The sequence below is a fragment of the Cherax quadricarinatus genome, chromosome 52, assembly GCF_038502225.1.
Source record: "Cherax quadricarinatus isolate ZL_2023a chromosome 52, ASM3850222v1, whole genome shotgun sequence".
In the NCBI taxonomy this organism is placed as follows: Eukaryota; Metazoa; Arthropoda; class Malacostraca; order Decapoda; family Parastacidae; genus Cherax; species Cherax quadricarinatus.
The window spans coordinates 26298920-26313264 of NC_091343.1; the positions used below are offsets into that span (position 1 = coordinate 26298920).

The following is a 14345-nucleotide window of genomic DNA, read 5'->3' on the forward strand; positions in this document are numbered from 1 at the left end:
CCTGGGAGTAGTAATGTCTGAGGATCTCACTTTCAAGGATCACAACAGTGCCACGATCGCACGTGCAAAGAAAATGATAGGATGGATAATGAGAACGTTCAAAACGAGAGATCCCAAGCCAATGATGATCCTTTTCAAATCACTTGTTCTCTCTAGGCTGGAATACTGCTGTACATTAACATCTCCATTCAAAGCAGGTGAAATCGAAGATCTAGAGAGTGTACAGAGATCCTTTACTGCACGTATAAGTTCTGTCAAGCACCTTAACTACTGGGAACGCTTGGAAGCACTTGACTTGTACTCGCTGGAACGCAGGAGGGAGAGATATATCATAATCTACACTTGGAAAATCTTGGAAGGAATGGTCCCAAATCTGCACACAGAAATCACTCCCTACGAAAGTAAAAGACTGGGCAGGCGGTGCAAAATGCCCCCAATAAAAAGTAGGGGCGCCATTGGTACACTAAGGGAAAACACCATAAGTGTCCGGGGCCCAAGACTGTTCAACAGCCTCCCATCAAGCATTAGGGGAATTGCCAATAAACCCCTGGCTGCCTTCAAGAGAGAGCTGGATAGATACCTAAAGTCGGTGCCAGATCAGCCGGGCTGTGGCTCGTACGTTGGACTGCGTGCGGCCAGCAGTAACAGCCTAGTTGATCAGGCCCTGATCCATCGGGAGGCCTGGTCATGTACCGGGCCGCGGGGGCGTTGATCCCTGGAATAACCTCCAGGTAACCTCCAGGTAACCAGAACTTCATATTGTTTTCTGCTGCCCATTTAAAGATTTGGTTGATGTCAAGGAGATAAATGCAGTTCGTGGATAGATGAGTTACTGAATAATATGACAAATCGGAAATGAGGCGAAATAAAAGGAAAAAAAATATATAATAAAATACAAAGATCAATGGGGAAGTAACCAGTAGCTTATTCTCGAGATTTCTGGTGTTTCTTGAAACAAGAGTCTCCATAATAAAGGTTAATGTGCGTAAATCTGTCAGAGAACTGATGTCTGGCCTCATGAGGCCAGACATCGTTGCCAGTCATCGTGGGTGTTAAGGTTTGACCCCCAAGACAGTAAAGTGCATATCTAATGCTGTGACTGAAGCACAGTTAATAGGAATAAACTAAATGTAGTGAAGAAACGGAGGTGGACCCATAATGCCAAAAGTGCTGCCACAAAGCGTATCATTGCTGCCAGTTGCAAGTATTCACCTAAGTGTGGTAGTTAGTCTAGTGTTGGGTAAAGGTTTTAACAGCCGTAACGTGAGCAAGGAATAAGCAAAAAGGTGCTCAGTAATGAAAGGTAATTAATACTTAAAAACGGAAGTCAGGGCGGGTAGACAGGTATCTACTATTAGACTCGTGCCCACTAGGAAGTAGATTAAATAGGCAGACGGTAACATTCTAGAAGGAAACAGAGCTCTTTAGTTAATACAATTAAGTAATACAGCAAAATCCAAGGCTTTGGGTGGTACAGACACTGCTGGGCCCAATCTAACACTCCAGGCACATATAAGTGTGTGTGTGTACACACAACTGCAGGTAGACACACACACACACACACATGAACAGTTGACACCCATCTATAAACACTGACCACAAACCTCCACTACACCTCCCTCACATACCAACCCCTGCACATACCTACCCACACGCAAACACTCATACATACACACTCATACTTTTCCTCACTCTCACTCTTCCTCACACTCTCCCTCACACTCTCATTCAAACTCTCCCTCATTCACACTCTCACTCCCTCACTTTCTCACACTCTCACATTCTCCCTCACTAATACTATCCAACAATCACGCTCTCACTCACACTCATACTTGCACTCTCACCCACAGTCATACTTGCACTCTCACTCACACTCACTCTCTCGCCCACACACTCATTCACACTCTCTGACTCTCTTTCACTCTCACTCACTCTTACTCTTGCACACACTCAGTCTCTCACTCTCACATTCTCTCAACCACACTCACACTTTCTCACAACTCACTCTCCATCACACACACTCTCAATCACACTCTCACATACCCTCACCACACTCATCCACACTCTCTCATACTCACTCTCCCTCACACTCTCACACACAATCCTGCAAACACTCGCTCATACACTTACAGATTTAAAGCACACACACACACACACACACACACACACACAGTTTTCCCCACAAGAGATTAGTGCAGAAGCTGGAGGATCAGGCGCATATAACAGGAAGGGCACTGCAATGGATAAGGGAATACCTGACAGGGAGGCAGCAACGAGTCATAGTACGTGAAGAGGTATCACAGTGTGCGCCTGTGACGAGCGGGGTCCCACAGGGGTCAGTTCTAGGACCAGTGCTATTTTTGATATATGCGAACGACATGATGGAAGGAACAGACTCTGAAGTGTCCCTATTCGAGATGATGTGAAGCTGATGAGAAGAATTAAATCAGATGAGGATGAGACAGGACTGCAAAAAGACTTGGACAGGCTGGACATGTGGTCCAGAAACTGGCTTCTCGAATTCAATCCTGCCAAATACAAAGTCATGAAGATTGGGGAGGGGCAAAGAAGACCGCAGACAGAATATAGGCTAGGTGGACGAAGACTACAGGCCTCACTCAGGGAGAAAGACCTTGGGGTGACCATAATACCGAGCACGTCACCGGAGGCACACATCAACCAAATAACTGCTGCAGCATACGGGCACCTGGCAAACCTGAGAATAGCGTTCCGATACCTTAATAAGGAATCGTTCAAGACATTGTACACTGTGTATGTCAGGCCCATACTGGAGTATGCAGCACCAGTCTGGAGCCCACACCTGGTCAAGCACGTGAAGAAGTTAGAGAAAGTACAAAGGTTTGCAACAAGGCTAGTCCCAGAGCTCAGGGAAATGTCGTACGAGGAAAGGCTGAGGGAAATTGGACTGACGACACTGGAGGACAGAAGGGTCAGGGGAGACATGATAACGACTTACAAGATACTGCGGGGAATAGACAAGGTGGATAGAGATAGGATGTTCCAGAGAGGGGACACAGAAACAAGGGGTCACAACTGGAAGCTGAAGACTCAGACGAGTCACAGGGACGTTAGGAAGTATTTCTTCAGTCATAGAGTCCTCAGGAAGTGGAATACCCTAGCTAGTGAAGTAGTGGAGGCAGGAACCATACATAGTTTTAAGAAGAGGTATGACAAAGCTCAGGAAGCAGAAAGGGAGAGGACCTAGTAGCGATCAGTGAAGAGGCGGGGCCAGGAGCTGAGTCTCAACCCCTGCAACCACAATTAGGTGAGTACAATTAGGTGAGTACACACACACACACACACACACACACACACACACACACACACACACACACACACACACACACACACACACACACACACACACACACACACACACACACACACACACACACACACACACACACACATACAAGGGTAACAGAAATAATTGGGAAGACCAGAACGAGCCCTTGGTTTACCCGAAGGTGTAGCGAACTAGAGAATGGAAAAAGTACAGGAGGCAACGACCCAGCAAAATAAAAAGATTAGTCGACGAGCCAGAAACGAGTATGCACAGATAAAGAGAGAGGCCCAGCGGGAGTACGAAAACGACAAAGCCACATCAGAAGGAAGACAGCAGTCAAGGACCAGGTAATCAGGCAGAGGAAAGAAGGTGGGAAGCTCACAAGAAATGACCAAGAAGTATGTACTCACCTAATTGTGGTTGCAGGGGTCGAGAATCAGCTCCTGGCCCCGCCTCTTCACTGAACTCTACTAGGTCCTCTCTCTCCCTGCTCCATCATACCTCGTCTAAAAGCTATGTATGGTTCCTGCCTCCACTACATCACTCGCCAGACTGTTCCAGTTTCTGACCACTCTATGAGCGAAGAAATACTTCCTAACATCCCTGTGACTCATCTGAGTCTTCAGAAAGTATTTACACTGGAGGCAGAAGGGACAATGGGAAGACAAAACAGACGGGTACACCAACAAGGGATATACCAACAAATGTTGGATGAAATACACACAACCGAGGAGGAGGGGGGTGAAGAAGCTCCTAAGTGACCTTTATACCTCAAAGGCGGTGGGACTGGACAACATCTCTCTGTGGGTCCTAAGAGAGGGAGCAGAGACGCTGTGTGTGCCACTAACCACAATCTTCAACACATCCCTTAAAACTGGGCAACTACCTGAGGTGTGGAAGATGGCAAATGTAGCCCTTATCTTTAAGAAAGGAGACAGAAACGAAGCACTAAACTATAGACCAGTGTGTACGTCAGGCCCATACTGGAGTATGCACGCCTGGTCAAGCACATCAAGAAATTAGAGAAATTGCAAAGGTTTGCAACAAGGCTGGTTCCAGAGCTAAGGGGAATGTCCTGTGAAGAAAGGAAATCGACCTGACGACACTGGAGGACAGGAGAGTTAGGGGAGACATGATAATGATATACAATATACTGCATGGAATAGATAAGGTGGAGAGAGACAGGATGTTCCAGCCATGAAACACAGAAACAAGGGGTCACAATTGGAAGCTGAAGACTCAGATGAGTCAAAGGGATGTTAGGAAGTATTTCTTCAGCCACAGAGTTGTTAGGAAGTGGAATAGTCTGGCAAGTGATGTAGTGGAGGTAGGAACCGTACACAGTTTTAAGACGAGGTATGATAAAACTCATGGAGAGGGAGAGAGAGGGAGAGAGAGGGAGGACCCAACAGTGGTCAGTGAAGAGGCGGGCCAAGAGCTGAGTCTCGACCCCTGCAACCACAATTAGGTGAGTACACACACACGCAGAGGATAACCAGAGCAGGGCGGAGCAACAGAACCATCCCCAAAACCCCACAACCAAACACACTATCCCACCATAGACCACAATCCACACTTGCAGTCCCCAGCTCACACTATGCTGTAGAATCCCGCAGCACACTGTCAGGTCCCCCACCCTCACAGACCCCCTAAAGGGGTGTTGCAACCCCTGAATGGGTTACAATGATTATTATTATGTATATATGTAATGTATATTACCTTTTCATTTAATTTTATATTGCTTATATTTGCGATAATAGCTAAATCGCAAATGTATTGCCTTATATTGTTATTTGACATAGCTTATGTTGTTAGGATGTACATAATATGTGCTCAGTTAGTCTTGATTGTCAAACTACTGTAATTATCGCTTGTCGCTCGTTATACTGCCGGCTTCTGAGCTGCAGTTGTCCACGTAGCTATCACGTGATCGAGGGGGGGGGGTGTCCTCACCTCTCGTGAAGTAGTCAGTCTGCTGTAGACTCGCTTGCTGGTTGGACAGATTGTCTGTCTCATTATTCTTGTTAGTTCTGTAGAACTTTGTTCACAGAACATTGTAAAGACTTTGTGATTTTCGACGTTATACTGAGGTTGTGTGTCACATAGACACTCTGAGTATCTCAGGTCCTTAGCTATAGCTTCTGACCTAATTTTGTACTGGTTCCTGTATATTGTCACAGTCACAGTTTTACCTATGCTGAACATAGATTCAGTATTATGGGAGTTTTGTAACTTTTGTGGAGGATCTGCAGATGGTCCCTACTTAGTGTCGTTATATTATTTCCCAGTTCCTGATTCTGTGTCTCAGTCGCATATTGCATTGCTATTGGGCTTAGCATTCTTTGTTGTTCAAGCAGACTGTTCGGGTTGCCAGTCGGTCAAGAAGTTAGTTTATTTGAGGACTTTGTCAGTCACTTGTTTAAGTCTTATTCGAGTCTTGAGACATACCTAACTACTTAAGAGCACTTACACGCATACACACTTGTACATATTTGTAATATCTTATTAAATGTTAATGTACCTGACGGTACTTAAGAATTATAAATGTGATATGTGCTTTCAGCACAATAATATTGAACTCGAGAGATTGATTTTATTTTGATTGCTGTGATTTAATTTACTTTGATAATATACCTCTAGACAACTTATAGACTTAATAAATTTATTAAATTTTAATTTCTCTAGTTAGTAGCCTACCAGTTGTAATCCTAAAGAACTATTGAATTATACTGAATTCTAATGGATAATTGGACAAGGATACTGACTACTTGTTACAAAAACCCAGTAACAGGCTGGATGCTAGAAGGGCAGTCCTTTCTAGTATTCACTGGAGATCTCTAAGCTTTTAGAATCGCGTTTTTTGTAACAAGGGGTCAGTTAGTTATGGTACACCAACGCTGATGGAATAACGAATAAGAGGGAGGAGTGGCACGAAAGAGTCAAAGAGGCATCAGCAGAAATCATGGCTCTCACAGAAACCAAGCTCACATGGATGATAACAGATGCAATCTTTCCAACGGGATATCAGATCCTGAGGAAAGACAGAGGGAACATAGGGGGTGGAGGAGTTGCACTGCTCATCAAAAACTGATGGGATTTTGAAGAGCTTGAGAGAGGAGACAGAGGAGAAGTAAGTGATTAAATAATAGGAACACTTCAGTCTGGAGGTCCCAAGATGATAAGTGCAGTGATGTATAACCCACCACAGAACAGCAGGAGGCCAAATCAAGAGTATGATGAGAGTAATAGAGCGATGGCTGACGCTATGGCCGAAGTGGCCAGAAGGGCTCATGTGAGGAGGGCAAAGCTGCTGATCATGGGTGACTTCAACCACAAGGAAATCGATTGGGAGAACTTCGAGCTACATGGGGGCCAAGAAACGTGAAGGGCTAAGATGATGGAGGTGGTACTGGAAAACCTCATGTACCAACACAAAAGGAACACTAGCAGAGAGAGAGAAGAGAGGATGAACCAGCAAAATTGGACCTAGTATTGGCCTTAAGTGGTGCAGATATTGAAGACATCGCATATGAAAGACCCCTTTGGGCCAGTGATCATGTGGTTGTGAGCTTCGAATACATAGTAGAGTTACAAGTGGGGAGGGAAGCAGGAAGGGCCAGACGAATAAAGCCAATCTACTTGGAAGGGGACTATGCAGGCATGAAGAATTTCCTGCATGGAGTTAAGTGGGACAGAGAACTGGCAAGGAAGTCAGTAAACGAGATGATGGAATATGTGAAAACAATATGCAAGGAAGCTGAGGAGAGGTTTGAACCCAAGGGTAACAGAAATAGCGAGAAAGCCAGGATGAGCCCCTGGTTCACCCAAAGGTATAGAGAGGCCAAAACCAAGTGTGCTTGAGAATGGAAGAGTATAGAAGGCAAACGACCCAGGAGAATAAGGAGAGATGTTGTAGAACCAGAAATGAATATACGCAGGTAACAAGGGAGGCCCAACGACAATTGAAAATGACATAGCCCCAAAAGCCCAGTCTGACCTAAAGCTGTTGTACAGCCACATCAGGAGAAAAACAACAGTCAAGGACCAGGTAATCAGGCTGAGGAAGGCAGGAGGAGAGATCACAAGAAACGACCGCAAAGTATTGGACACAATACATACAACCGAGGAAGAAGTGAAGAGGCTGCTAAGTGAGCTAGATACCTCAAAGGTGATGGGGCCGGATAACATCTCTCCATGGATCCTGAGAGAGGGAGCAGAGGCACTATGTGTACCACTAACAACAATCTTCAACACATATATTGAAACAGGGCGACTACCTGAAGTATGGAAGACAGCACATGTAGTCCCAATTTTTTAAAAAGGACACAGACACGAAACATTAAACTACAGACCAGTGTCACTGACATGTATAGTATACAAGGTCATGGAGAAGATTATCAGGAGAACAGTGGTGGAGCACCTTGAAAGGAATGAGCTTATAAATGACAACCAGCACGGATTCAGAGATGGGAAATCCTGTGTCACAAACCTACTAGAGTTCTATGATAAGGTGACAACAGTAAGACAAGAGAGACAGGAGAGTACATTGCGTTTTCTTGGACTGTAAGAAGGCGTTTGACACAATTCCACACAAGAGATTAGTGCAAAAGCTGGAGGACCAGGCAGGGATAACAGGGATGGCACGACAATGGATCAGCAAATATTTGTCAGGAAGACAACAGCGAGTCATGGTACGTGGTGAGGTGTCAGAGTGGGCGCCTGTAACGAGCGAGGTGCCACAGGGATCAGTCCTAGGACCAGTGCTGTTTCTGGCATTTGTGAACGACATGACGGAAGGAATAGACTCTGAAGTGTTACTGTTGGCAGATGATGTGAAGTTGATGAGAAGAATTCAATTGGACGAGGACCATGCAGAACTACAAAGCGATCTGGACAGGCTGCAGGACAGGTCCAACAACTGGCTCCTGGAGATGAACCCCACCAAGTGCAAAGTCATGAAGATTGGGGAGGGGAAATAAGACCACAGACGGAGTACAGCCTAGGGGCCAGAGACTACAAACTACAAGATCCTTTTCCTTGAGTGATCAAGGAAAAGGATCTTGGGGTGAGTATAACTCCGGGCACATCTCCTGAGGCGCACATCAACCAAATAACTGTTTCAGCATACAGACGCCTGGCAAACCTAAGAACAGCATTCGGACATCTTAATACGTAATCATTCAGGACCTTGTACACTGTGTACGTTAGGCCCATAATGGAGTATGCAGCGACAGTTTGGAACCCACACGTAGTCAAGCATGTAAGGAAACTAAAGAAAGTGGAAAGGTTTGCAGCAAGACAAGTCCCGGAGTAAAGTCTTACAAGGAGAGGTTAAATCGACCTGATGACACTTGAAGACAGGAGAGATAGGGGTGATTTGATTACGACATATAAAATACTGAGAGGAATCGACAGAGTGGACAGAAACAGGATGTTCCAGAGATGGGACACAGAAACAAGGGGTCGCGATTGAAAGATGAGGACTCAGATGAGTCAAAGAGGTGTTAGGAAGTATTTCATGTGTCACAGAGTTGTCAGGAAGTGGAATAGTCTGGCAAGTGTCGTAGATGAGGCAGGGACTATACATTGTTTTAAGACGAGGTATGATAAAGCTCATAGATCAGGGATAGGACTCAGTAACGATCAGCGAAGAGGCTGGGTCAGGAGCTATGATTCGACCCCTGCAATCACAAATAGTTGCGTACACACACGTACTGTAATTAAGCAATTCACTTTTTAGGAGTCATTTACGAAATTTTGTTGAGAATATTATAATACAATGTTATGTCTCATTATATTGCCGTGAGTTAAGCTGTGTGAAATCAACTCTTAATCTAAGACTTGCTCCAATTCCCTTATTATAATTCAATTTTAAGTTATTCTTTGTTATTCATATTGGATACCTTACTCGATCTGAAATGGGTAAGATATTTAGTGATTATATGAAGTAATGACGAATATTCTTGTACAAGAAAAAAGTTCACTCAGTGGTCACTTTATTAAGTATAACCCTTGAGTTCCGTGTATGGGGCCAGAAGAGGCTGAATTATTTCTGGCATGGATTCAATAACGTGATGGAAACATTCCTTACAAATTTTGCTCCCTGTTGACAAGAATAGCATCAAATAATTGCTGCAGATTTGTCAGCAACACATTCATACTTGTTGGCTAAATGGGCAGGATAGATCCAAGTATTCATGATGCTTATACCAAATTCTGACCGTATCACCTTCATGTCATAGCAGAAATCGCGATTCGCCATTCCAAGAACATTTCTTTTATCTTCAACTGTCCAGTTTTGGTGAGCCTATGCTCACTGTAGCCTCAGATTCCTGTTCTTAGCTAGCAGGAATATAACCCGGTATTATCGTCAAGTGCTGTGGCCCATCCAGTTCAAAGTTCGACAGTTATGCTCTTCTGCATACCACTGTTGTAACACATGGTTATTTGTGTAACCATCGCCTTCCTCTCAGTATGAACTAGTCTGGCTATTCTCATCTGACCTCTCTCTTTACGACGACGTTTTCTGACCACAGAACTGCCGCTCATTGGAAGTTTTGTTCTTTTCAAACCTCTTTCCCAAATGTTGCATAAGTGTCTCAATCGTCAACTTGTCGGTTTTCAAAACTATTCATCACAACTGTCAGACACTGCATCATCATGGGATCTTGATACAAAGAATTCTTCAAAACTTGTCCTTTGAACGATGACCTACTTCGACTAGTGGATGGTACCACTATGACCCCCCCTCCTCCTGCTTCGCCTCACCTGACTACAGTATGTAAGCCACGTCTACGGCCCTATGCTGTACATTCTACAAGATTGATGGACTGAACACATCGACTCCAGACTGAGGGACTGATTACCTCAAACTCCTCCTCTCCTTACACCTTTCTGTTTTGTATTGGACTTAGGAACCCACTGTGTGGCGAAACGTTTCCTCAATAAAGATTCCCATATGTTGCATAAGTGTCTCAATCGTCAACTTGTCGGTTTTCAAAACCATTCATCACACCCCTTCTGATATACGGTTTCAACAACATCTACACCTCTTGATCATGTCTGTATTCTGTTAGTTATGTAGGTGCTTCCACGTGACTGGCTCATCAGATTTTTGCATTAAAGAGCTGGTGTACAGGTGTGCCTAATAAAGTGGCCACTGAGTGTTTGTAATTCTGCAAATGCACAACATTAAACTTGACCATTGCTTCTCCTAGCTGTTACTCTATACCAAGAATTTATAATATCTCGATGTTTTTCAGTGATTATTGCACTGGCACACTGCAGTTGGATGAAAAAGTGATGCAACACAAACCTTTCCCATTGCACCACCTTTATAAAGGTTAAAATCCGCTTCCAGAGCTTTACGTGGGAAGGACGGTAATTTAGTCAACTCCTCGTGTAGAAAAAATACACGTTGAGCGACCTGCAAGGAGAAGAATACACAAAAAAGTCTTCATATTACGTTGCTCCATGTAATGATTATTCTTTATGTTCTTTTTAATTTATAATTAATGATTTGCTTATTAATCTGCAGACAAGAGTGCGAAAAAGTGAGCAAATTGTGGCAAATTGAATTTAAGTGCAGGAGCAGCTACTGTAAATAAGTGTAGAAGGTTCATACTTGTAAACAGTAAACAAGTAAGATGACAGTGTGGCGATGAAAATAAAATAATGGTGATGTAAGTTAATATTTGTTGTATACTGATTCTAAATAATCTATAAAGATAATTACAGAAATCTAGTGAAAGAGGTTCTTTAAAATTTTTACAAAATATTTTAGTAAGATTACAATGAGATCAACTGTATATTACAATGAGATAAACTGCCAGCATCAACAAAAAAATTACCTGATCAGGCCGCTTTAGGATTGACCAAGCCATAAGCACCTTGCCAATCTCCAGCAACTTCAGCGTGACAGCTTGTCTCTGAAGAGCATCATAGGCAGCATCTGGCTCCATGTGTATCATAAGAAGCTGTGGATACTGTGCTCTCTTGAAGAAATAAAAGTCACGAACATATGACTGCAGGTTGTGAATCTGGTCTGCCGTGGGGTAGGATTGAGACATATTAACGTTAAAATCTTATGCAAATATTGTAAAGTATTATACAATGAATTATTTGCGTGGATATGAAATTAAATTTTTTGATATACCACTTAGACAAACCTATTTTTGCTTGCCTCTCCACTGGTCAGGAATGATATACCTCTGATAAAAGAAATAGTTTCAAACATATTAATTAATATCATGAAGTACTTCAAATTATTTTTGTTACTTAAGCCAGTTGCACAAAAAGTACCACTTACTTGTCTTGTGATCCACCAAAAAGTAATATTTATGTTCATTTTCCGAAATTCCAAAAAAGTCGAGGCTTTCCTGCAGAATCTGGCAAAACTGGGTATCTTCTTGGATTGGAAACTGTAAATACCAAAATAAGAAGCCTTAGATTTTATGCACGTCTAGATAAATATTGGTAAATGTTGCGACCCCTGAATGGGTCACAATGTATATTACCTTTTCATATAATTTTATATTTCTTATATTTGCGATAATAGCTAAATCGTAAATATTTTGCTTTATATTAATATTTGACTTAGTTATATTGTTAGGCAGGATGTAACAATTCATATATTATTATTATGTGCTCATAGTTCAAGTCTTGATTGTCTAACTACAGTAATTATCGCTCGTGGCTCGTTACTCTGCCGGCTTCTCAGTGTTGCTGGGCAGCAACTGTCCATGGAGCTATCACGTGATCGAGGGGGGGGGGTTCACACCTCACCTGAAGTAGTCAGTCTGGGCTAGACTCTCTTGGTGGTTGGATGTATTCCTGACAAGACGTGCCTAACTCTCCCTTATTGGCCCTTGTTGGAAGATCGTCTCTGTCGCTTTATTGTTGTAGGTTCTGTGGAACTCTGTTCACAGAACATTGTCTAGACTTAGTGATTTTCGACGTTGTACTGAGGTTGTGTCGCATAGACACTCTGAGCAACTCAGGTCCTGAGCTGTAGCTTCTGATCTAATTTGTACTGGTATCTGTGTACTGTCACAGTCGGGGATTTTCTTATGCTGAACTTAGACTCAGTAGTATGGTAGTTTTGTGGCTTTTGTGGAGGATCTGCTGATGGTCCCTACTTAGTGTCGTTATATTACCTCCTTGATCCTGATTCTGTGTAGCAGTTGCTTGTTATATTGCTATTGGGCTTAGCAGTCATTTTATTGTTCAAGCAAGCTGTTCTGATTGCTAGGTAATTAAGAAGTTAGTTTATGTGAGGACTTAGTCACTAGTTAAGTCTAGTTGAGTTTTGAGACATAGCGAACTACTTAGAGCACTAACACACATACACACAAACTTGTAAATATTTGTAAATTGTGTTATTAAATGTTAATGTAACAGACAGTACTTAAGACGTATAAATGTGATATGTGCCATCAGCACAATACTACTGTATACGAGAGAAGTGATTATTATTAATTTGTTTAAATTGATTAATTTATTTTAATTTGATAATATACTCCTAGACAATTTTGTTTATTAATAAACTTATTAAATTTTAATTTCTATAGTTAGTAGCATACCAGTTGTAATCCTGAAGCACTACTGAATCTTACTGAATTCTAATGGATAATTGGACCAGGATACTGGCTAATTGTTATGAAAACCCAGTAACAGGCTGGATGCTAGAAGGGCAGTCCTTTCTAGTATTCACTGGAGATCTCTATGCTTATTAGAAATCGCATTTTTTTGTAACAAATGGGGGCCTGTCCGGGATGCTCTTGATCCAAGGTGTTGGAGAAATTGTTCAGTTTGACACACTAGTAACTCTATGGTCAAACACTTTGAGTACTTTCCTAATCTGAACACTTTGAGTTTTGTCTTGTACGACATACTAGGTGGATGTATGTACTTGACTGAGTCTCTTGATCCAAGGAGATGGAAATACTGTTTATGAGCTCTAGCTCTAAGACAACCAACACTAAAATTCCAATTAGGAGTATAGTTTCCCATAATCACTCTCTCGTAGTACATTTATTTTCGTGATGTTTGTCAAAGTGAAACAGTTAATTGATACTCTGACTTTGTCTGAGTTAAGTACCTTAAAACTTCAGACGTGTTGGTGAGTAGCCAAATATCTCGGTGTGACGTATAACAGGAATTACACCACAGAAACTGTCAGAGCATTAATTAAAGATATATTGTTTCCTGCTCATACAGAGATGTCTGATTATGATTCAGATACAGAAAGCCTAGTGTCACAATTAGAAAGTATGACTCTATTTGATGATGTAGAAGAAAGAGCAACTCACGCCTTCCCGCCTCACTGACACAATAGTACAGAGTATAGCTAGTAGTATGACTCAGCCTCATACTAGTACTGTCTATGCTACACCTGTATCTATTTATCCTAGACCAGATCTAGACTCTCTAGGGATGGCTGGACAAGGTGCCCGACCTAAGGACCGTCCAGAAAGACGTGTTAATTTCCCCACTCCTCCATTACCTACTGGTCCTATCTCTGAGGAACAATTTGAGAGGATGGAATGCCTCATTATGTTGCAGACTGCACAAATAGAGGCACAGAGGAAATTGAACGAAGAAGATTTCCAGAGAGAAAATGTTCATCTCGGAAGACAACAGACTGACATCTGACAAAGCTGATAAATCTGTTAGTACAACACAGGAAACATTTAATGTGCAGAAAGCTGCCTCAATGGTTCCTAAGTTTTTTGAGAGTGACTTAGACACCTATTTTGATGTGTTTGAGAACCAGGCATGTGCTATGAACTGGCCATGTAAACACTGGGCTACCTTGTTGCACACAGCTTTGACAGGAAGAGCTCAAACTTGTACTGCTGCTTTACCATTTGCCAAGTACATTAGTTATGATGCTGTTGAGCAAATTATTCTAGATATATATAACTTGTTACCTGTAAGTTATCAACGTGCATTTTGTATGTTACAAAGATGACAAGATCAAACTTGTGTAGAGTTTGCTTGTGAGAAAAAAGTTGCATTTGAGAGATGGTGTAGATCA

The 14345-nt window shown here is 42.5% G+C and overlaps 1 protein-coding gene across 1 annotated transcript in view; it reads right to left on the minus strand.

The window, feature by feature from the left end:
* LOC128696898 (protein unc-80 homolog) overlaps positions 1–14345 on the minus strand; it is a 1079316-nt gene that overhangs the window by 157154 nt on the left and 907817 nt on the right. Inside the window, exons 52-54 of the mRNA XM_070095999.1 lie at positions 11616–11727; positions 11158–11351; positions 10623–10733 (exon numbers count right to left, since the gene is read on the minus strand). Coding sequence (XP_069952100.1) covers positions 10623–10733; positions 11158–11351; positions 11616–11727 — 417 coding nt within the window. The remainder of the gene's footprint in view (positions 1–10622; positions 10734–11157; positions 11352–11615; positions 11728–14345) is intronic.